Source organism: Dysidea avara, chromosome 15 (assembly GCF_963678975.1).
Source record: "Dysidea avara chromosome 15, odDysAvar1.4, whole genome shotgun sequence".
Classification (NCBI taxonomy): Eukaryota; Metazoa; Porifera; class Demospongiae; order Dictyoceratida; family Dysideidae; genus Dysidea; species Dysidea avara.
This window is the reverse complement of record NC_089286.1, coordinates 4,312,382-4,336,578: the sequence shown is the minus strand read 5'-3', so window position 1 is coordinate 4,336,578 and position 24,197 is coordinate 4,312,382. Positions and strand designations below refer to the sequence as shown.

The 24,197-nt window shown below is 36.9% G+C and overlaps 1 protein-coding gene across 1 annotated transcript in view; it reads left to right on the top strand.

Annotated features, from left to right (window-relative positions):
- The window catches only part of LOC136246072 (adhesion G-protein coupled receptor V1-like), a 251,552-nt gene that overhangs the window by 162,212 nt on the left and 65,143 nt on the right, over window positions 1–24,197 (top strand). Inside the window, exons 29-33 of the mRNA XM_066037520.1 lie at window positions 16,791–16,928; window positions 16,985–17,188; window positions 17,292–17,429; window positions 17,910–18,113; window positions 24,045–24,182. Coding sequence (XP_065893592.1) covers window positions 16,791–16,928; window positions 16,985–17,188; window positions 17,292–17,429; window positions 17,910–18,113; window positions 24,045–24,182 — 822 coding nt within the window. The remainder of the gene's footprint in view (window positions 1–16,790; window positions 16,929–16,984; window positions 17,189–17,291; window positions 17,430–17,909; window positions 18,114–24,044; window positions 24,183–24,197) is intronic.

Genomic DNA, 24,197 nt, shown 5'->3' with positions numbered 1-24,197 from the left:
TGAGTTACAGCTCTACAAATTAGCAACAACAGAACCTTCTAAAAGCCAGGCGCATACAGCTAACTATAGCCTCAACAGTGTATAAATTAATGTTATATACTATGCTATTTTTGTTTTATAGCAAAGCATGCAGAATTGCATAGTACAGTCATTATGTGAGTCAACCTGACACTAATTGCAACAAAAGCAAACTCAACAGATTTTGTTTCCTTATTATGTCCTCAATGACAGAAAAAAGTCCTAAGGAATCCTCATGGGGGAACAGTGTGAAAATCACTGAAATAAAAATCCACTATTTTGCTCCATAGCGGTTTGATGTTTTTACAATGTTCATAGTCATATCTCAGCTAGGATACTACTTATATCAAAACTTATTATACCATTAAAAAGCTCTTGCAAAGACGAATCGTTTGGTACTAAAATTATCAGCTTAGGACAATGTGTTAATGAGTTATAATCAAATATAATTAATAATATACAGTGCTATCAAAGAGACTGTAGCAAATGCCCTTGTATGACTACTCAAGTGTGTCACTACCATTGTCATGAGATATGTTTGTGTAGCCAGTTCCCTTGCAGTTACCACAAGTGGGAGTGCACTCATTGTGCTTCTTGCACAAATATCTTAGTGTACTGCAGTCAGTCTGGCAGAGGCATCTGATCACCCGTAGCAGATGCTCAGGACCAGGAGGTAGCGATGGTTGAAGGGGCACAAACCCATCTTCACACTCTTGCCATCCCCAGTCTCTAGGATGAAGTTCTATAGCTGATCCTTTTCATTCTTGAACTTGAAGGTACGTTTGAAGGATGTGGTACTTTGCTGCTGCTGAAATTGGTGATAAGGATTGTGGGATGTTTTTGAAGCCACCTTTTCAGAGAACCATTTATGTCAGAGGGAATCTAGTGTGTCAGTTAACATTCCATTGTAGACTAGTGCTAGAGCTTTCTCTCCTGCATCTATCACATCATGTCTGCATCTATCACATCATGTCTGCATCTATCACATCATGTGTGGAGGCTGAATCAGAATGGAACACCTTGCTTGCTCATGCAACATATATGCTTGCTTTGAATTTGCTAAGGGATGTCTTTTTTTCCAATCCCATAGAGACGTGATGTTCCCAAGAATAGCATGGATGAAGAGGATGTTGTTACAGATGTCTTGACCAAGCTTTTCTTTTGCGGCTCTGATGTTCCAGACATGAAGCTATTTTTGTGTTTTTCTTTGGCTCAAGACAAAAGAAGGTGTCATGGTAGTCGAGACTTGTGTGGTAGCAGAGCAGAACAATGAGGTCAGTGTCTTTACCAACTAGCACAGTGGTACTGGTGGTAGCAAATTGAACACCATCTGAACAATCAAAAGATCAGCATCTCCTGGTGCATGGTAAGTTTTGTAGTTACTTTTGTAGTCAGCATGAAAATAAATTGCTGCTCATTTGTTCGGTTGGACCTAACTGGTCCTTCTTCATTGTGGTGGTCATGTTAGCAGCAAATGTCACAGTTTCACCAACCTTTCCTTTTGGCTGCCTCTGATGTGTCATATCTTTTGTGTTCATATTTTAATAGCTATCAAATACAACTATGGAATCCTTGTACTTTCTTGCTACACATTCTGTGTACTGGTGTCAGATATCTCCTTATGTAGAACCACGAGATCATGCATGGGATGCATTGTAGAAGTGTTCCTCCATCCAGGATATACTGAATGCCATCATTTGGGATATCTGCTAGGACACCACTTTCACAAATCTTCTATATTGCATCAGCAAGTGCTGGCTAACTTCTACACAGCTCATGTTTGAAGGCTAACTCCAGATCATCTGATGATTACATGACAGTAGTAAGTCTCTGATCTGAAAGAGGAGCAGTGGATCAACCTGAATCCCTCCGAAGATGACCAAAGATGACCAAAAATCTCTCCTTAGATGACAAACATACAGGCCTGCCATTGCTTGATGTGCTTGGCATTGGCTCCTTTTGGTTGGTGTCGTTTGCTATTTGATGTGGATTGCAGTATTTGCGGCAACATTGCTGATGTACTACTTCCCCAGGCATAGTACAAATGCTGTCATTCCTGGAAATACTGACCTGGTTAGTGGTTGAACTACCCTTTGTTGTTAGAGTAGAAGATGGGACACCTGTGTCTGTAGAAGTCTTGTAGATGGTGCACAATACAGGTTGTGCATCCCTGGAAGAAGAATTGAGAATATTTGAGTGAACTGGAATACTGAATAATCAACTTACTTTTATCTAAAGGTCCCTGGTTCATTCCCAGGTTTCAGCACCTAATGTCAAGATTGACAAAGTTTGCCCTGGCTTGTTCAGTTAGTTAGTAAGTACTCTTCTCATGCTATCACCAGCATTAAAAAACCACTACAACTACTCTGCCTTATATACCATACAATGTTGGGCCTGATCATTCTCATTGGTAGATGTGATAATTTGCGCATCCACAACATATCCTTTTTCCTGCTGGTTGAAAACTCTCAACCTCATTATAAAACTCTGTAGCATGCATAAAGGCATTACTACAGTAGTTACAGTTGCAAAACATGTACATGTACAAAGAGTAAGCAAATCCAGGATATATTTAATTATAACTCATTAACACATTGTCCTAAGGTGATAATTTTAGTCCCAAAAGATTTGTCTTTGCGAGAGCTTTTTAATGGTATAATAAGTTTTGATATAAGTAGTATCCTAGCTGAGATATGACTATAAACACTGTAAAAACCTCAAACCAGTAAGGAGCAAATAAGTGGGTTTTTATTTCAATGATTTTCGCACTTTTCCCCCATGACGATTCCTTAGGACTTTTTTTTCTGTCATTTAGAACATAATATGGAAACTAAATCTATTGCGTTTGCTTTTGTTGCAATTAGTGTGAGGTTGACACAATGTTCTTGGTAAAATGCATGTACTAAATTATCATATATTTACACAAATTAATTATTGTAATTTCATTAATTCATTTATTTGTGATTTTGTAATTAAATTGCTGCTAAGGAAGTGCTATTCGAACAAACTACGTACATATTATGTTTGTGAATTTGGGAAAACCATCATCAATCTATGCACAATATCGATTTTGTAATAAAACACATTTAAAAACAATGGGTAAAAAATGCAAACTCCAGAAAAAAATTTGCATAAGTTTTTATCACTTCAATGTTCAGGGAATTAACGCTCCAATGGATAAATCCTGGGAATCATCGTGTTCTCCTGTTCATAGGGAGGAACTTCCCTTTTAAAAGGTCTGGATCTGTCCCTGGTTTGCATCTAATTTGTACACACTTTTGTTCAACTGCATGTGTTCAAGTCAGTCATCATTACAATACTTTTTTAAGCAGAAGCTGTTGATTCACCATGCTATGGGAGTGTTATATTTCCACTTAGAGCTCAACAGTTGTTCAAATAAAATAATGGTTAGTATGTAGCCCTCAGGCAATGTGCTTACAAATCAGGTAAAAATGTTTTACTTATATGTTCCACTATGTAGTACAGAGCCCATTCCACATAAGCATCATATCATGCAATAGTGAATCAAGTGATATACTTGATGGCATGTGTTTATTGTATGTGCCAACAAGCTGGAAATAAAACATCTCTAAGAAAGTAATGAGGTAAGATTTACTATACAATTTCTGTATTAATTAGGGTTGTAAAACTTGTATTTGATAAGTGACAACTATTTTATCTTGATAATTGATCTTATCTCGATAATAATGTGAGAAGTTTTGTAAACACAATAACACAATTTTACATATTTGTTGACATAAAGTCAAGTAGTGGATGTCAAGTCAGAAATTTTATCACTTTTCAAATAGTTTGACACCTTTCCACAACGTTTTTGTCTGACTGTGGTTAACTTACATAGATGACGAAGATTTAGATAAGTAAATTCGCTACCGATAGATCTTGTAACCTAAATTATCTCCCAGGCCTAGCATTCATGTCCACGTAGCCTTGTATGATAAGAGGAGCTGTGAGGCTCAACAATGAGCTGTAGTTATGGTTTTAAAGTACTGTACGGTACACCTTCAGACCTTGTAGTCTTGCATAGCCAGACCCTATTTCTCTGCACAGTGCTTATCAATTAGAAATTATAAGCGACTGCTCCAAAAGGGTCTGGAGACTCTACAGTAGAAAAGTTCTGCTGGCAAACCAACTCTGGGTAGGTGAGTATCAATTGACCTTGAACTACTTTCAGAAGAGGTGTGGATGACCACAGTTGGCTTCATCCTCAACTATAGGCAAACACTACAACCAAGGTAAGAACGCTATTAAATTTGCTTGTAGTGAGCTGGATGGACTGCCCTTGCCTACCACCCCCAGCACAAACATAGCACATGCTGGACAACTGGATTAGAAAAGAGTGATTAGTGATTAGTGGGGGTGATTAGAGTGATTAGTGTAATCATGTCTGAGTTGTGAGCTGATTTGCCACGTGAATATGCAGTCTTGCCTCCAGACAGCTCGCAGAGAAAACGACAGATGTAGCTGGTAAGGCAATTAAGGTATTAGTAGTATTATTATGTAGCTATGCCACGAGCCCACTATCTGGATGCGAGACTCTGTATTTTCGTATGGCACATCTCAGACATGATTGCACTCATTGCAAGCAAATTTTAATAGCTCTCTTACCTTGGTTGTAGGGTTTGAACAGGCTGAAGCCTTGCCTATAGCTGAGGATGAAGCCAACTGTGGTCATCCACACCTCTTCTGAAAGTGGTTTAGGGCCAGTCAATGCTCACTTACCCAGAGATGGTTTGCCAGCAGAATGTTTCTATTGTAGAGTCCCAAGACCCTTTTGGAGCATGCGCTTATAGTTTCCAATCAATAAGCACTGTGTGGAGAAATAAGGACTGGCTATGTGAGACTACAGACTCTGTAGCAGCAACCTCATTTTGCTTAGGCATCTCAACAAAAATGCTTTAGGATGTGATGTGCATATTAACATCAACTTGCTTTGCAAACAGTATGTTACAATCTTCATTGCATACCGCAGTATCTATTGATCAAGACACATGGTAGTGTGTTGTGCGGCCAAGAAGCCAGCATGCAACACTCTGAGCATATTGATAGGAAGAAAGAAAACATGATTTTCATGCATATGTAGCTCTGTAATTTCTTATCCAATTGTAACCAAATTGCTACAGAAGTGCCTGCCAGGTAGGGGAGTCTGCATATGAAATTTGAAGAAAATTTCCCCAATTATTTCCGAGATACAAGTGGCCAAAGGTTTGGTTTTTCTGTTATTTTTTTCTTTTTGCACACTTGCAAAATCTGACATAACATACAAATGCGCACTCCAATCAAGCTGAAATTTGGTGCACTTAAGGGTTCATTAAACCAAATCTCAGTACCAAGTTTGGTAGGAATTCAATAAACATTCACAGAGTTATGACTGATTATTCATGTGAAATAAGATCAAACTTTTGTCATGCCCACAGGGTAAACCCCTTCAAGGAATGAGCTGAAAATCGCTGTGTAGATGGAATGCCTCCTTGTGGTTTAAAAGGAATTGATATAAAGACCATGGAGATATGACAACCTGTGTTACAATTGCACGATCAAGTTTCATCTTGAGTTTCATGAATGAAAAAAATTATTAGTTTTCACACCTACTAGGCAAACTGCTATGAAAACTGGGCTGAAAATCAGTATGTAGATGGAATAATCATCATAAAAAGTACTCACAGTAGTATAGAAGAATTGGAGTAAAAGATACTGAGTTATAAAATAAAATCCAACTACGTGTAGTAAGTGCGTGATCAAGATACTCTAATAGTACAGTCACTTATTAGAGTCACTCTATTAGAGCGTTTAGCTACATAACAAGTCACTGTGTAGTTCAACTATGCAACAAGTCACCAAGTAGAGAGTTCAGGTAAAACAAGTTACCCAGTAGATAGTCCAGCTACCCAGTAGAGAGCTCAACTACAAACAAAGCAGCCTGTGGAGTATTCAGCTACAAAAAGCCACTCTGTAGAGAGATCAGCCACAAGCAAACCACTGTGGAGAGTTTAGCTACAAAAAGCCACGCTATAGAGTGATCAGCTAGAAACAAGTAACCTGCAGAGAATTCAGTTACAAACTGGTCCCCCAGTAGAGAGTTAATTCAGCTGCAATAAAATTGCCCTGTGGAGAGTTCAGCTACAAAAAGTCACCATATAGTAGAAAAATCAGGTAGAAGCAAGTAACCTGTAGAGAGCTCAGCTACAAACAGGTCTCCCAGTAGAGAGTTCAGCTGCAAAAAATTATCTTGTGGAGAATTCAGTTACAAAAAGCCACCATATAATAGAGAGATAAGCTAGAAATAAGTCACCTGTAGAGAGTTCAGGTCCCCCAGTAGAGAGCTCAGCTGCAAACAAATCACCATTTGGAGAGTTCAGCTACAAAGAAGTAGCTTTGTAGAGAGTTCAGGTACAACTATACCCAATAGAGAATTCAGCTATAGTGCAAGACATTATAAACTTCCAAAACTTGAAAATGTAGGGAAAATATTCAAGATATTATTCAAAATATCTTTTTAGTACTATGATGTACTCGTTAGGTAATGCATAAAAAGCACTTTTTGATGCCCCAAATTAGGAGCAGCTGTACAATACTAATGAATTTATAATTGCGTTGGCAGTGTTTTATACTCTAGTTTTTTGTTTAGTATAGTTAACTTTGGAATTTTAAAATTGTTAACTTTAGAATTTTTAAATTCTGTTACAGTGGAAGTTTTACAATATAATATGTACACTGTTTATAGCATAAGCCATACTTATAATGGTTCACCAGATTTTTTACAACCCATGCTTTCAAAAATGCTGCTATATCATGTTTCTAAGGATAAAATTGCAAACGTTTTGCAGTGGAAATTTTTGTTTCAACTATAGCTAGTTTGAGTTTTAGTAAATAGTTGGCAGACACACCCAAACTTTCAAAAAGTTTAAAACATGATTTTCTCATGAAGCATACACTTGGTGCTCTAACAGTAGAGAGAATTGGAATTTTTGTGTACAGAACACCTGTTCCAAATTTGGTGGCTTTATGTTTCTTTGAACTAAAGTTATGAAACAAGTGTGTCATTTTTGGAAGTTTACAATGTCTCGCACTATACAAACAAATCAACCTTTGGAGAGTTCAGCTACTAACAAGCCATCCTTTAGAGAGATCAACCAGAAAGAAGTAACCTGTAGAGTTCACCTACAAACAGGTCACCTAGTAGAGAGTTCAGTTACAAACAAGTGAGTTCAGCTACAAGCTAGTCACTCAGTAGAGAATTCAGCTAGAAACAAGTCACATAGTAGAGACTTCAGCTGGAAACAAGTCACCTGTAGAGAGTAGTTCAGCCAGTAGAGTTCACTCACAAACAAATCACCTGTGGAGAGTTCAGCTACAAACAAATCACCCTGTAGAGTGTTCAGCTACAAACGAATCACCCTGTAGAGAGTTCAGTTACAAACAATTCACCCTGCAAAGTTTAGCTGCAAACTAGTCACCTGTTAGAGAATTCAGCTACAAACAATTCACTCATAGAGACTACAAACAAATAATCCAGTAGAGAGTTCACCTACAAGCAAATCACCCTGTAGAGAGTTCAGCTACGAACGAATCTCTGTGTGGAGAGTTCAGCTACAAATAAGCCACCCTGTAGATTTGTAGAGAATTCAGCTAGAAATAAGTTAGCGGTAGAGAGTTCAGCTATAAGCAATCACCCTGTGGAAAGTTCAGCTGCAAACAAGCCATTCTTCAACTACAAGCAAGTCATCCAGTAGAGAATTCAGCTACAAACAAGTTATCTGTAGAGGGTTCAGCTACAAACAAGTCATACAGTAGAGAGTTCAGCTACAAAAGTTCACTCTGTAGAGAGTTCAACTACAAATACCTTGTAGGGTGTTCAGTTACAAATATATGTGACTGGATCTGCGAAAACTCGACATGATGACGCAAGCTTAAATTTTCAGTATAGGCTATTGATTGCAATGGGTAAAATATTTGCATAAATTAAAAAAAAATTGTAAAATTTTTAACCCTTAAATGCACATGAAACTTTTGGGGATGTATGTTGACACATTTCACACATACATGGCAACATTAGGTAGGGTAGCTCAACTCCTTTAGTATAACACTACACGTTGATCAAAAGTATATTCACGGGCTACTTGGGGAGAGTTAAATAACACTGTAACAATGGAGACTTATTATGAAGCGAAAAACAACAGCAATTAGTGTTATTCATCAATCAAGCTTCTCACCACTTGTTTAACTTTGATTGTGGATGTAATTACATGAACTTTGTATGACCTAATGCGAAATTTAAAGGCGAAGCAAACAAACCTTATTGGAAGCCGATTGGAACAACTACCATCAAGTTATGGATCATTTTATAAAGGTATGTAAAGGTTTTGCATGTTTATGAAAAGTTGATTACATGGCGAGTTCTGGCATCATGCTTTAGCACAAAGGGGAAACTCTAGGTATCATTGTAGCACTTTTACAGTATGAGTAGAATGAAGTAAATTATGTAGCCATAGGAGGTATGCTTCGAAAGTTATATATAGCACTTTTTAAAACCTATGTGTATTTGCCTATATATAGGCTTAAGCGCATTTAACCCCCCTCCCCCTGTATCTGCCCCTGTGTCACAACATAATTAAAGTTTCAAAACTGAAGCTGTTACTTATGAAACTGTATAGCTATTTTGATTCAAACATGCAAAAATATCAACTTAAACATCAGCAATATTAACTATGACACCAACAACCAACATTGCTAATATTTATTTGTTATATTTGTTGCACCAATTTGATCAAAATGAATGGAAAAGTGTAGGAGATATTTATGTCACGACATACAGAAGCCTATGTCATATCATATATCACGGAGCTTTATGTCACGACATGTCATATGTCATGACTATCGTGGAATCCCTAGTTTATAGTTGAACTCTCTACAGGTAACTTGTTTGTAGCTGAACTCTCTAGAGGGGGATATGTGACCGAATCTGCAAAAACCCAACATGATGGCACTTTTTTAAATTCTTTATTATTGACTATTTATAATCTACTTGGCCAAGTGTATGCTCTGGCCACATTTCAGCCTTGTATGCCAACAACTTTTTGGAGTAATAGCCCTACAACGTAGCAAGTATTGGGAAAATAAATTACAGGCATTTACAAAAAATGTCTGTAATTTACAAATGCAATGCAGCACAGAATTGCAACTTGTGCCATCATGTTTTCCATGAATAGAGAAATCCATTACTGGATAAGGTGTTTCTTCTATCACCTTTCTTCACTACATACAGAAACAAAATCAGTGAAGAAAGATCGATCATCATACGATTGCTTTGACATGATGTAAATAAATGCCCATAACTCACGTATCCTTTAGTTTACTGCTAAGAAACACAAGGGGGGCTATTGACCCCCCTCCAAAAATTTTTAGTATACCAAGATTGAGATACTATAATAGAGCAGTCGCTCTAATAAAGCAGTCACAGTATTAGAGCAGTGTGTAGTGAGCTATTCAAGGATTTTTATGTACTTTCTTTTTTTTGGTCTCACCATACCAACCCAGAGACAATGTAGTGCCCGAGTTCATTTTGACCCCTCCTTTCCATAAGTCTGGATTTGCCTTTGTCGTGACATACAACATGTCGTGACATAAACCTCTATAACATGTGACAAAAAAATTCTATGTCGTGGTATTCCTACTATAAACAAACCAGAGTTCAGCTACAAAAAGTCACCTAGTAGAGAGTACAGCTACATATAGGTCACCATCTAGAGAGTTATCTACAAACAAGCCACCCTGTAGAAAGTTCAGCTACAAACTAATTACCCTGTAGAGAATTCATCTACGAACAAATCACTGTGACCTTGTAGAAAGTTCAGCTATAAACAAGTCACCCAGGAGGGAGTTCAGCTAAAAACAAACCATCCTTTAGAAAGTTCACTTACAAGCAAGTCGTCGAGTAGAGAACTCATCTACAAACAAATCACCTGTAGAGAATTCAGCTACCAACAAATCACTGGGAGAGTTTAGCTATAACAAAATCACCCTTCTCGAGATTAGAGAGTGCAGCTACAAAAGGTTATGCTGTAGAGAATTCATCTACAAACAAATCACTGTGTCGAACGTTCAGCTACAAGTAAATCACCCAACATATATCTCAGTTATGAACAAGACACCCATGCCGTAGGGACAAATAAGTCACCATGTCGAGAGTTTAGCTATAAACGAATCATCCAGTAGAAAGTTTACTTAAAAGCAAGTCACCCAGTAGAGACTTCAGCTACAAACAAATCACCTGTAGAGAGTTCAGTTATGAACAAGGTACTCAGTAGAGTTCAGCTACAAACAAACCTACAAACAAATCAACCTACAGAGAATTTACCTAAAAACAAATCACCTTGTGGAGAATTTAGCTTCAAACAAGCCATCATGTAGAGAGATCAGCTGCAAACAAATCACCCTGTGAAGAGTTCAGCTACAAATAAATCACCCTGTATGAAGTTCAGTTATATACAAACAAATCGCCCTCCAGAGAGTTCAGCTACAAACAAATCACCCGGTAGGGATTTCATCTACAAAAAAGTCACCCAGTAGAGCATATAGCTACAAACAAGTTGCCTTTAGAGAGTTCCTCTACAAACAGGCTACCCAGTAGAGAGTTCAGCTACAATCTAGTCACCCCAGCTACAAACGAATCACCTTGTGGAGAGTCAGCTACAAGCAATCACCCTGTAGAAAATTCAGCTATAAGCTAGTCACTTGGTAGAGAATTCAGCTACAAACAAGTAATCCACCCAGTAGAGAGTTCAACCACTTTTGTAACTAAGCTATATAGTAGTTTAAAATAATTATAATAATAATACTAGTTAAATAATAATCTGTAGCAAGGATTAATTAACTGTCCAAAATTGTGACAAGCAGGATAGTAAATTCATCTATTTCAGTTCTTCATAATGCCATGCAGTCTTTGATGATTCCTGTAGTAAAGGGGAAAAAGTTAAAAGGAATTATGAAGGTCAACCATAGACTAGCTTTGGAACTTGCAATTACAAAAAAGTGATATCCGCACAAAAACAGCCAAGCTGTGAAAAAAGGTGTGGCCTTAAAAAGCCTGGGTGAAAAAAGTTGTAAAATCAAAGGTGGCAGCCAACAAATGGCTGCAATGATGTTAATGCTAATACAATTTAATAATGGCTGTACATTGTTAAAATTTATTACTATTAACATCATTGCAGCCATTTGGTGGCCGCCACCTTTGATTTCACAACTTTTTTCACCCAGGCTTTTTAAGGCCGCACCACTTTCTCACAGCTTGGCTGTTTCTGTGCGGATAGTTATATACCATTGGCCTATTGAGAAACGTTCATTATATAAAAATTTGTATAACAACAAAGTGTGTGTTATGCACATGCATAAGTAATTGGAGGAATCAATTCAAACTGTTTTTCAACTGTATTCTATATATACAAGTTTTCCAAGTTTTACGAAGTATATTTATACATATCAAAACACACGGTAGTGTGTCATGTGGCCAAGAGAGTCGGCGACCATACCGTGAGTATATTTACAGGAAGAATGAAAACAGCCTTTTCATGCGTGCATAGCTCCATGGCCCCTTCTCCAAAGCACACCAGTTTTGCATTATAGCTGTCCCCCAAGTAGGGTACGCCACACAGCAAATTTGATTAAATTCGCATTACCCATTTGCGAGATATGGGTGTTCAAAATTTTGTTTTAATTTCTTCGTTCTTTTCTTCTTCTTATGTCCTATGGAGGCTACGGGGGCTTCGATTTCTTTTCGCACACTTTGCAAAAATTGCTATAAAATGCAAATGTATAATTCGATTGCCTCGATCTTTGGCACAAATGAAGAGCGTGTAATGGTGGATTCACGTACCAAGCTTGTTGTGAATCTGAGTAATGTTCAAGGAGTTATGAGCGTTTATTCACGCAATAAAATCTAACCTCTGTCACGGCTACAGGGTACACCAAGTGTAGTACACCAAGTGTAGAAATAACTTGAAAATTGGTGCGTAGATAGGCTGATCATCATAGCAATGCCTTTTGATAGTTTCAATAGCAATAGAGTTACAGTGACAAAGTTATTATATAAAGCAAAACCTAAGCAAGTGTAAAATTGTGGGATCAAGATACTCTAATAGAGCAGTCACCGTGAGGTAAAAAGGTGTGCAAAAAATGTCGATAAAAACCTACCAGAGTTCGAACCAGGGACCTCCATACCTAACACCTGCATCCTTAACCATTGAACCACTGCTACCTTGGCTGATCACCTCACTTACTTTCTGCTTTATAAATGAAATTTCGAGTTGAAATCTGCTTATAATCAAATGTTTGTAATTTCATAGATCTACCAATAGAGGTACCAGATCAAGACTCACGGTAGTGAGTCGCGAGGCCAAGAAGCACAAAGCGCGCGCCCACAAAATTAATAAACATGCGACCACTACTGTGAATCATTTACATGAGGGATCTATTACACAATCTTTTAAAATCCGCATGGCGAAATCTCAGGCTTACTAAAATATTCCACCTCGAAACCAGGGGCATGTAACTTTTGTATAATGAGTAACTACCACATGAAAAGTCAGGCGAATTGTTGGAGTAGTTTGCTCTATCGCCCACCCACTTACCATGCGTTAATTAAATTATTTATTCAAATGTGCATCGTTCTTTTTTTCATTTTCTTTGTCATCGCATCCCATTGAAGCGATTTTCTTTCAACCATGAAGTCATATTGTAAAAAGGCTGCGGCTATTAGGGGCTTTTTACACAATGTATCTGTACATTTAGTTTCGCTAAAAGTTGTTTGTTAGCTTATGAGATCGCTTTTGTGCTCTTTGAAGATTCAAACTTGCCACCATGATGTCGAGGTGTGGGCGCCCGCCTCATTTCCCAAACCCAAACAGTGTTGAAGTGGGTATGGTCAGTAGCCATAGTGAGCTGGCCGATTTGATAGACACTGTGCTGTCAACTCTTGGTTTAATTGTGAGCAGTCACTGATTTGTTTTAATTTTGCTATGGTATGCCTCCACTGACTCGTCGGCGTGACCTGACTCCAGCCCATGCAGGGCCGTACATAGCTAGCTATAGCCAGCTGTTTCATACCCGCTGTAGTGATACAGTTGAAGTAATTTACTGCTACATTACCCGTGCACGTCTCTAATTCCACCCCAGTTCTTCAGTGCCTGTGAAACTTCAGTGTTGACTTAAAAAGCCATGCAGCACCAGCGTATCACCTTTCAGTCACAGCACTTCGTAGACCCTCATGCAACCACCCACAATTATAGAAACTCTTTAATGATAGCATGATATATTGTAATAGTAAACATTTACATTATGATAATCCCATAAAAAAAAGACTACAATAGCACAAGAAGCCAGATACACTAGTGTTTGGCTATGAAGTACCACCAAGAGTTCATAATATAGTAGTGGGGTCTTGATACCGCATATTATTTTTTCTTCACCATTTGCGTGATTTGTCCATTGACCATAAACTCACCCGCCAACAGTCACAACATCAGTATCCACCCTGCATATACAGAAAGGGATACAGTATGGTAAGGCACAGCTAACTAAAAACGTGTAACCATAGTCAGGCTAACATGTCAGCAAACACTTTCTTCCACTATTATGATTATTGTTAAAGTGAGCATCCAACATCGTCATTCCCAAGATGTATTCAGCATACTGCAGCAATTGATGACCAATTTTGGAGTAGATTACTTGACTTCTTTTGTGGTTCTCACCTACATTGTTGACATAACAATATTTGTAGCTAGGAGACATATAAACTAGGAGGGACTAATGGTTATAGCATAATGGTAATCAAGTTACAACAGCAAAGGAAATTGTAATAAACTAGCAGTGATTGGATAGTTGATAGATAAAAGTAGAAGACAATTTGTAGTTTTTCCAGTCCTGATTGTTTGAGGATAAGCACATTAGCTGAAAAAAGCAAGACAGACTAAATTTCAACACAAGGTTTATGATGCAAACCCATTATGCACCTACCAATGTGTTACCCTACCACTCCCCTTGGATGTAAGTGGGGCTTTACAAGGCGAATTGACATGAAACTGCTGCTTTACTATGGGACATTTGACAATCATTCATTAAGCACCCAAGTATTTTTTCTATGCTGTCAAATCCCCCACGTTGCAACTGGAGCCAAGGGTGGGGATTTAACACAATAGGTTTGTCCTACCATGGGGTATTTAACATTCGGTTGTGCCCACTATAGCCCTATATATGCCCAAAGGGGGGGGGGGGGTTAGTAGGGAAATATGTTGATATGTGCATTATATATAATATGGTGCATCTACTGGGGTAAGTAGATTAAGCCTGTACCTTGCAGGCCTAAGTATGTTCCTCTCCTGTTTTGAAAAATAATCTTTTATTGCCTGCCCCTAACTGGAGTTTGCCTAACACCTTCAACATCACAAAAAGCTATCTAAAATGGTTAATTTAGCTTTGACCATTGGCAAACTACAACACTCAACAATTATATCTATACATAACTCTATATATCTGCCCAGTTACTATATAGTAGGGTCCATGGTTGTCTCAGATCTGCTTATATTATTATCACATCAATCAATCGATGCATAGTAATTATGGTATACTGTATGTACGCATTGAGCTGAGCCCTCAAAAATATTAACTTATTAGTTTTGTAGTATTGACTTACTTGCTAATCATTCAAATGCCTGGCACATTATTTATAGCCAAAGATTTCATCATACATTAGAGGAAGCCATAAAAGTGTATAGTCTTGAATTGTTGATGGAAGCATTTGTCTGCTCACCAACCATCTGGTTGGTTGAAATGTAGAGAAAAGTCTTTCATTTTTAGCTGTTTTCTCACTAGGCTTCAGCTCAACTTGTTCGCGGTCTGACCCACACAGCTGCTAGAACAAGCCAGCTACAAGAATCTGGCCTACCGAAAAGCATATACATATAATCCTAGGAAGCTACTATGGTGTGGCCCATGGGGGATTCCTGTCTAAAACTGATTACGACGGTAGTTATATATCCGTTTACAATGACTTATACACGAACTTACTCGGAAATTCACTGGGGGAATAATAGTGTGATGCATTCAGCGCCTTCATGTCAAGTCCATTCCGAGGCATACATTCAGCTAGTCTCGCCATTCAGCAACAACTCGCAGCTGATTTGCCTCCACTTGTTACGCACACAGACTATAGTTATATCACCAATCCACCGCTTCAGGAAGAAACATTAAGATGGTAGCCTCAACTTTGTCACTATCCCTCACACTATCCCCGGTTCTTATTTTCACGTGAACATCACGCAAAATATCACGTGAGTTCTTGAGGGAAATTTGAACGGTTTAAATGAGTTTTCTCTTAGCAAGTCACTTTTAGTAGTGCTTCTAAACACTGAACTTGAAGCTTTTGCTACTGATTTAACTAGCTAATCTCATACTGAAGCTGTTATTATGCATGCATGCATGCAGTGTATCCTATGTAATATAATAGCTAATCTTCAGTAACTGTATGCTCTCCATTCAACAAAAAGTAGTGATATCCTGTGCCTAAAACAGCCCAGCTGTAAAAAAAGGCGAGGCCAAGAATGCACAAGTACATGTTCATGGAGTAACCAAAAGACATGATATCAAAATCTGGCCAAGAAAGCATTTACAGTATAGGCACTTTTATGCATTCATTTTCTGTATGCTTCACATTATCACATCCAACTAGCTGTACATGTGTGCTTGCAATATAAACAATACTACTGAGATGATAAAAGATGATTACACTCCATTGTTACCAAAATTAATTTAACTAAAAATTTTCAATTGGTTTCTACTTGGCCATCTTTTTGCACTGTATATTAAAAAAGATGGCCAAGTAGAAACCAATTGTAAATTTTTAATTTTGGTAACAATGCAGTGTAATCATCTTTTATCATCTCAGTAGTATTGTTTATATTGCAAGCACACATGTACAGCTAGCTGGATGTGATAATGTGAAGCATACAGAAAATGAATGCATAAAAGTGCCTATACTGTAAATGCTTTCTTGGCCAGATTTTGATATCATGTCTTTTGGTTGTAGTTACTCCATGAACATGTACTTGTGCATTCTTGGCCTCGCTTTTTTTTACAGCTGGGCTGTTTTTGGCACAGGTTGTTCTAGAGCATTCTATGTATGTTCTATTAGAAGTCCTCAAAAATATGTGCACTCTATTAGAGTAATACAATAATATTATCAAATATTGATTTAAATCATGCAATGAAATACATTTATAAGTCTGTCTTCAATAATCATCGTTATATCTACATAGAAAAGAAGAAATGTGAATAAAAAACAAACCTCAAAGTCAGCCATAGGCTGGTTTTCTTATAAAGTACAAAAAGATGTGAAATCCACACAAAAACAGCCAAGCTGTGAAAAAATGGTGCGGCCTTAAAAAGCCTGGGTGAAAAAAGTTGTGAAATCAAAGGTGGTGGCCAAGAAATGGCTACAATGATGTTAATGTTAAAAATTTTTAAATAATGGCTGTGTGCATTGTTAAAATTTATTAACATTAACATCACTGTAGCCATTTCTTGGCCGCCACCTTTGATTTCACAACTTTTTTCACCCAGACTTTTTAAGGCCACACCATTTTTTCACAGCTTGGCTGTTTTTGTGTAGATTATATTTTCAAGATTAAACTTTATATTTAATATTTACATTTATAATTATTGCCACAAAACAAATGTTAGGTAAGTAATATATTTTACTACAGCTGTTACTGTACGATTTAACCAGTCAACATACAATGTTAATGAAGATGCTGGACCATCACAACCTGTACTAGTTCTTAGTAATATAGCATCATTTCCTATCACTATTCAAGTTTTTAGCACTGAGAGAACAGCTACTGGTGAGTAGAGCATACAGATACATCACTAAATAGTTTCTACCATTACTATAATACAGGAGGTGATGATTATAATTCTAGACTATACACTGTCACATTTCCTGCTGAAGTGACCAGTATGCCATTTAATGTTCCAATAAGAGATGAAATGATATGTGAAGGAAATAAGACCTTCACTCTCACTATTGACTCATCCTCACTACCTAATAATGTTGGAGTGGCTGATCCTGGTAATACTACAATGACTGTAGTGAATAATGAGGGTAAGCAACTTTTGTAATATATAGCACATAATCTTACTTTAGTAATGTTCAAAATAGTGACACAGCATTTTACATGTATAATATGTTTCTGTTGATTATATAGTTTGCACCATCTCCTTTGAACAGTCAACATACAGTTATGATGAGAATAATGGACCAGCACAACCTGTACTAGTTCTCAGTAACCCATCATCAACTGATATTACTGTTCAAGTGTTGAGTACTGATGGGACAGCTACTGGTGAGGAACGTGTTGTGACATGGTCATACAGTTGTACAAACAACATGTGCAGCTCAATTGAATGTGTACATCTGAGGAGTATAGAACAGCAAAAAATAGTGTTCCAGTACTGCCTATACTAACTTTTTCTTCAGTCAGTATTAAAACAACAAATACAATAAACTCCTTATACCAAGGCAAAATGGGCAACAAATCATTGACTCCAATGCTATTCAGTATTAGGCCTGTGATCTGTTTTCATTAAGCCTAAGTAAAATTTTTGGACTAGTAGTTCCAACACAAAAACACAGATGGAAATATAGACAGTGTTTGTATATGAATTATGCTATAGCCAATTTTTCAATTATTGTTAATACTCTTGAAACACATACCACCTCAGTGAAGATTTTGTGTGTGTAGCTAACATTGTTATTATGGCTAATCTTTATATAAATTTGATTTGTTTGTATACAGTTAATCAGTGTTATTCTTGCATTACAGGAGGTGAAGATTTCTATTCTGGACCATACATGGTCATGTTCACTGCTGGAGAGACCAGTGTTTCATTTAATGTTAGCATTATTAATGATAATACATTAGAGGCTAATGAGGACTTTACTCTCACTATTGATTCATCATCAATACTGAATAATTTTAGAGTTGGTGATCCTGGTAGTGCTATAGTGACTATTGTAAATGATGATGGTGAGTGATTTGGAATGTAACTTATTTTACTAAATTTTATTGGAGTGTTTCATCCTTATATAGGAATAAGTTTAATTGCTTCATGGTGTGGTTTGACATTCATAGCAGATTTAGTACATTCCATTTAGTTGGTGTTAAGCAAATGAGATATAATGTTGTTCATTAAATTAGCTAATGACAGGTTTGCACTTAAGGCAACTGATAAATATTGAAGCTGAAATGTTGACATATTGTTGACCAACATGCATACTTAATTAAAAATAATAGTAATTTAAAATATCAAAGTAATTAAAAGTAGTAAAACAAGAGATATGAATGATTGTATATTAACAATACTCTGTGTCCCTATACTATTATTATTATTATTATTATTATAATTGCAAAACCTCGCAAGCGAGTATGTAAGTGCAATATATGTACAAAATTAATTAATATTAAGTAAGTAAAAGAGTCAATTGAAGTAGCGTTAACTATTTCAGTTGGTAATTTGTTCCATAATGCAATGGTGGCTGGGAAAAAGCTAAACTTGTATGGATCAATCCATGTAAAGGGTACAGTAAGTTTGTAATCATGGCCTCTAGTAATTCCTGGATTGTAGTTGATATAGTTAGGTAGTTTTAAGTCTATTATATACATTTCACTTGGTATGTTATCACAGTCAATACTAAAGTAGGGATTTTTCCACCAAGCCATGTTGTAATACTACCATTCATTTCTTGTTTCACTACTTTTATTGCTTGGATCCTTAATTCAGTTTTAGATTAGCATACATGTGTGACTGTTCTATTAGAATATGGTAAATGATTGTTATATTAAGGTTACTGTTTTATTAGAACAAGTATAAGGAAAAGTTAGGAATTTTAAGTTTGATTAGGGATTGTAGGCTGGTTGCCTACACCTGAAGATATACTAGTAGATGTTTAATTCCCTAATTACAGTCGTGGGTTATAGGATTAAACATCCACTAGCATATCTGCAAGTATAGGCAACATCCCTTGTTTCACTTTTTTCTATGATCCCTATTTGAACTTAAAATTCCTAAATTGTCCTTATACTTGCTTGTATACTTATTTTGTAACATTATTATAACTGGTGAACCCACGCATACCTGCATCAAAAGAAAGAATAGCACCAGAGTTAATGTTTCCTCTGAATGCACCCCAACTATTAATTACTGACTTAAAAGTGAAGTGGCCATAATGCTTTGTTTTCAGCTATGTTCAGCCCATTACATAGTACAACAAACAAAGAACAGTTGGAAAAACACTTCTGAAATCAATCCAGTTACCACAAAAAAATACGAACGATTTATGCACCCCAACTTTATTACTGACTTGAAAGTGAAGGGGCCATAATGCTTTGCTTTTAGCCATGCTCACCCCATTACATAGGAGAAACACCTCTGCGGCAATTCAGTTACCATGAAAAAATATGGACGATTTCCATATACAAACATAGGAGAACCATTGTACTACAGTGAATCGGCACCTTAAACTGTCAGCAAAAAGTAATGGGACACTTAGGAGGACAGAGGTAAGTTGATAATGTGTGCATTGTTCATACTGCAGTATGCCAAAAGGCATCTGCCAGACTGAAAAAACATTGAACAGTGAAAAAATTTAGACTGTAGCCTTAGCCATTATTAAGTTACACTTTTCTGAAGGCATTAGTTAGTTAATCAGTCAGTCACTTAGCAGAAAATTCCATAGAATCAAAGGTTTTTAAAATTCCATAGCAACCCATCTGAAGCATTTTTTTGGCCATTCCGGAGACACTTTTGGGCTTGTTTCTACCTAACCTATACTGCCAAAGCACCATGAAGCTTTTGTAAGGCTGCTTTCCGGTCATTATTTTTGGTGCTATCCTCCATGATCCCTAATATACTGTACTACTGTACTGTATGACATACATGACTGTTGTATTGTGGCGACTGCTTTATTAGAGTAGCTAGAGTGAGCCTGTCTGGTATACATTTCTATGCGATGTGGTTGTCATATAGAAACTATTTCTATTGTTTTCACTTTGCTATCACCATGCTATCCATTATAAGTGCAGCCAGACCAGTAGCTCTGCTCAATCACAACTAGATCATTATAGGGTATGTGTATGCTATGCCTCCATTAATTTTGCTATTAATGGAGCATGTGTTTGGGTTATGGTAAAACCAGGAACAGAGAAATAGGAAATGGGAAATGAGAAATTGGTGAAAATTGAATTCCTTTGCTGAAAAACACTCTTCATTTGTAATTGAAGGGGTAGCTAGCAGAGCACAAATTTTCTCACAATTTTTGTGGCCGAAGTAGTAGTGACTGCTGTATTAGAGTGTTTTGCAACTCAATTGCAAAAAACTCATAAGTATAATAAGTGTACTAACAGAATAGCAATTGTGTAATGTCTTGGTTCAAATTTCTGATGGTGGATCATAGTAATGCAGATCATCCTAGCGGTATCAGTGGCTAAATTATAATTCAGTCAGCTAGCAAATGCACTACGACTATTATGACGTTAAGGCTTAAATCCAAGCTGGCATGTGTGCCAATGTATTATTTAAAGCTCGTAATGATGTTAAACTTGTAATAATACTCTGATCATACTGTGATAGAGCACTCACTTCAACTTAAGCCACTGATACCACCAAGGATACCACCCAGGGTAATATGCATTATCCACCAACAGAAATTTGACTTTTATTATAATTACTGTCTAAAAAAGTTTACAAGTACAGATAATCATACAGGGGGTGCGAGGGATATAAGTAGAGTTCAAGTTCTTGCATAAAATCATCAACATCATTAGTGATTGAGGTAGATCATTACTGCTAAAAGCAAGAAAGATTGTAAATATGTTTCAGTTTTAATTGGTGGACTGATAGCATAATGACGAGAGTGACCACAAGTACATGAGGTTAAGGGACTTTAAGTAATTGATGAGACTTTAACAAGACCATGAATCAATTTAAAGAGCATACAGTAAGTAGTTTAAGACATTTCTTCTTTTGTTTTAAAGTTGGCCAGGATAGATAGGTGGTCCAGCATGTTGCTGAATCGAGAAAAGTCATTCATAATGAAATAGACTGCACTCCTCTGGACTTTATCTAATTGGTAGATTTGATATTTTACCAAGACATTTTACAATTGCCATTCTGTTAGTACAGTTGTATACTTATCTTATGATTTTTAGCAATTGAGTTGAAAATACTCTAATGCAGCAGTCACTGCTACTTCAGCCACCAAAGTCGTGAGATAATCTGTGATCTGCTAACCCTTCAATTACAAATGAAGAGTGTTCTGCTGCAAAGGAATTTCATTTCCACCCATTTCTCCATTTCTCATCCCCTATTTCCTATTTCTTCGTTCCTGGTTTTACCATTACCCCATGTGTTTGATCTCTATAAATGAAGGTAGTCATGGCTTTGGTGCTTGGTTATTATATGTTATAACATGGCTAATAGGGAGATGACAAAAGTACACACAAAACTCACAAGAACATGTATATTTCCAAGTAGTCATGGCCCCACACCTCACTGACCTCAGTAGGTAAAATGATTATATATAGTAATTTATTATAAAACAGTACCTGTTAAAGATCAAAAAGTAGAAATCATTGATGCATCAGGTGTTTCAGAGTATTTAGTGATGCCACGCCCATCTGCTCATGATTAATGAGTTATTCATGAAGGATACAAGAGTTCATCAACCATATACTCAGCAGCTTAGGTAAAATATTTTTGGTTGATTTAGGTGCTTGCTATTAGATATTTGTTTACCATTTAGGTAAGGAGTTCACAAAATGCTTCCATATATGGTAAACGTAGCCACAAAGCATGGTATATACCACAGTTTGTCATAATACATCAGTTAAATACCACAGTATGGCATTTTTTATCTCCACCACAGCTGTGCTCATTTAGCATGGATAGTAGTGATAAGCGATACATGATATATGTGACTGGATTTTGGAAAAACGATCCAAGTCGCACATTAGAAGTTTCGAGATAAACGAGTTTAAAGAATTCAAGCCAGCAAAACTCTCAAAGGATAGGAAGCACACGTATGAAATTTACACAAAAGATGCATCAATCCATTACCTTTCAGGCCACTTCCAGTACTTGTAGCTGCTTGTAGAGTTTCCCACCAAATAAGATAGAAAATCTGAGCAGTTGAACGAGCGAAGTAGCATCATGAGTGCTCACAAAAGGGTGGGGGGTGGCAGGGTGGGCAAGGGTTAGACCTCAAAATGAAGGCAGACTATGATTGGAGTCCAGAGACGAGATTACAGGGGTGTGCTGGCTCCGTAGTGGCTGATATGTAGCGAAATCCACAGAAAAAAGTCTGGCCAACATTGTCAGGCAGTCCACCAGTAAACCACTGGTTCTTGCCAAGTCAGGTCCTTCACAAGGCCTAAAACCGCCACTCGAGCTCTACACACTACACAGAAAAGACGTCTGTTGAAACCAGCCTCGAGTGGCTTGAGTGGTACTGAGTGTCAAAACTACTAGTACAATAGTGTAGCTATCCACTGGAGGTGTTAGTTTCATTTTGCCTGATGTGCGATTTGGATTGGTTTTGTAAAATCTGGTCACATATATCAAAATATTGTAATAAATTCTTTTATATCGTGATATGATATAGAATCTGTATATCATGATGTGAGCCTAGGTATAGATTGTAGCTACAATTAGAGAAAAATGTACCCAGGATGTCATTGTGCACTGTACTTTTTTTTTGATAAAAGAACTTACAATGTTGTATGCTAGTCATGTACCATGTTGTATTGTACTTCTAGTACATCACTGCTACAAGTGTCATCAGTGTAAATATGCTAGCTGAGTGATGAGTTGTATATCGTGATATATATCGTATCGTGATTATGTTGTGTGCAATAATCATGATAGGAAAATATCCTATATCGCGCACCACTAATAGATAGATTGCTGGGGGCATAGTCATTGTGCTAAGAAGATGACAAGCAGCATAACTGAAGATTAAAAGGAAAGGCAGGCAGTCATATGTCAATGCAGCAGCCGTGTGAATGTGGTCAGGCTGTGAGGCAGGCAGATTGAAGGCAGGCAAGCAGACTGGGTTTTGGCACCTTTTTTAAAATTCAATATTATTTCTGTTTTAACACTATATTTTATGTTAGTTAGGCTAAAACTCTGTTGTAAAGAAGCTTTTAATCACATAATGTTTCTTGATGATTTGTAATGGTAATGGTTTGTTGGACCTCTAAATTTTAGGGGAGTACTCCACTAAACACAACTACCAAACTGTTTGAGATTTGTTTGTATTATTTAAATGTATTGTTTTGTATGTGTCATGTCTTGTATGTTTTTCAGTTTTGTACTTGTGTATTTGTATGTGTCTCAGTGTACTCTGACCTGGAAGAATGGCTATGTCGAACATCATGAGTTTAAAGAAAAAATCAAAATCAAAATCAAATAAATCAATCAAATCAATAAAAACCTTAAGCTTAGAATCCATTATGGTATTAATAACAACATTTTAAGTGATGTTGTGAGAATCAGGTGTGAACTACATAGTTAACTGTTTGGAGCTTTTACTACTGCCATAGTCTCTGGAATTTTCTGTGGTTTTAATAGAACATGTGTATTGCCAAATGTGCTTAAGGAACTGGTCTGGTCCATAAAATTTTATTGTTGACTATCAGTTTAACTTAGGCTAGCATTGAACACCAGAATGCTTTCAGCCATTCAGCTATTTTTTGTTATGCTACATAGTACATGCACTTTCACTGTAAATTCAAAATATGAATGTCATACAAAATTGTCCCATCCAAAATGATCATTTTGGATAACTCCTGTGGCAATTTTCGTATGACATTCATATTTCTGAATTTACAGAGTTTGCAGTACAACAGTGATGTTATACTTATTGTGCATGATGATTGTTGATCCTCGTTTACATCGCTTAGCTATCACTGTCTCCTTCAATCAACTAACATACAATTTTAATGAAGATGCTGGACCAGCACAACCTGTACTAGTTCTCAGTAACCCATCATCAACTGATATTACTGTACAAGTTAGAGATAATCAGAATACTGCCACTAGTGAGTGAAGTAACA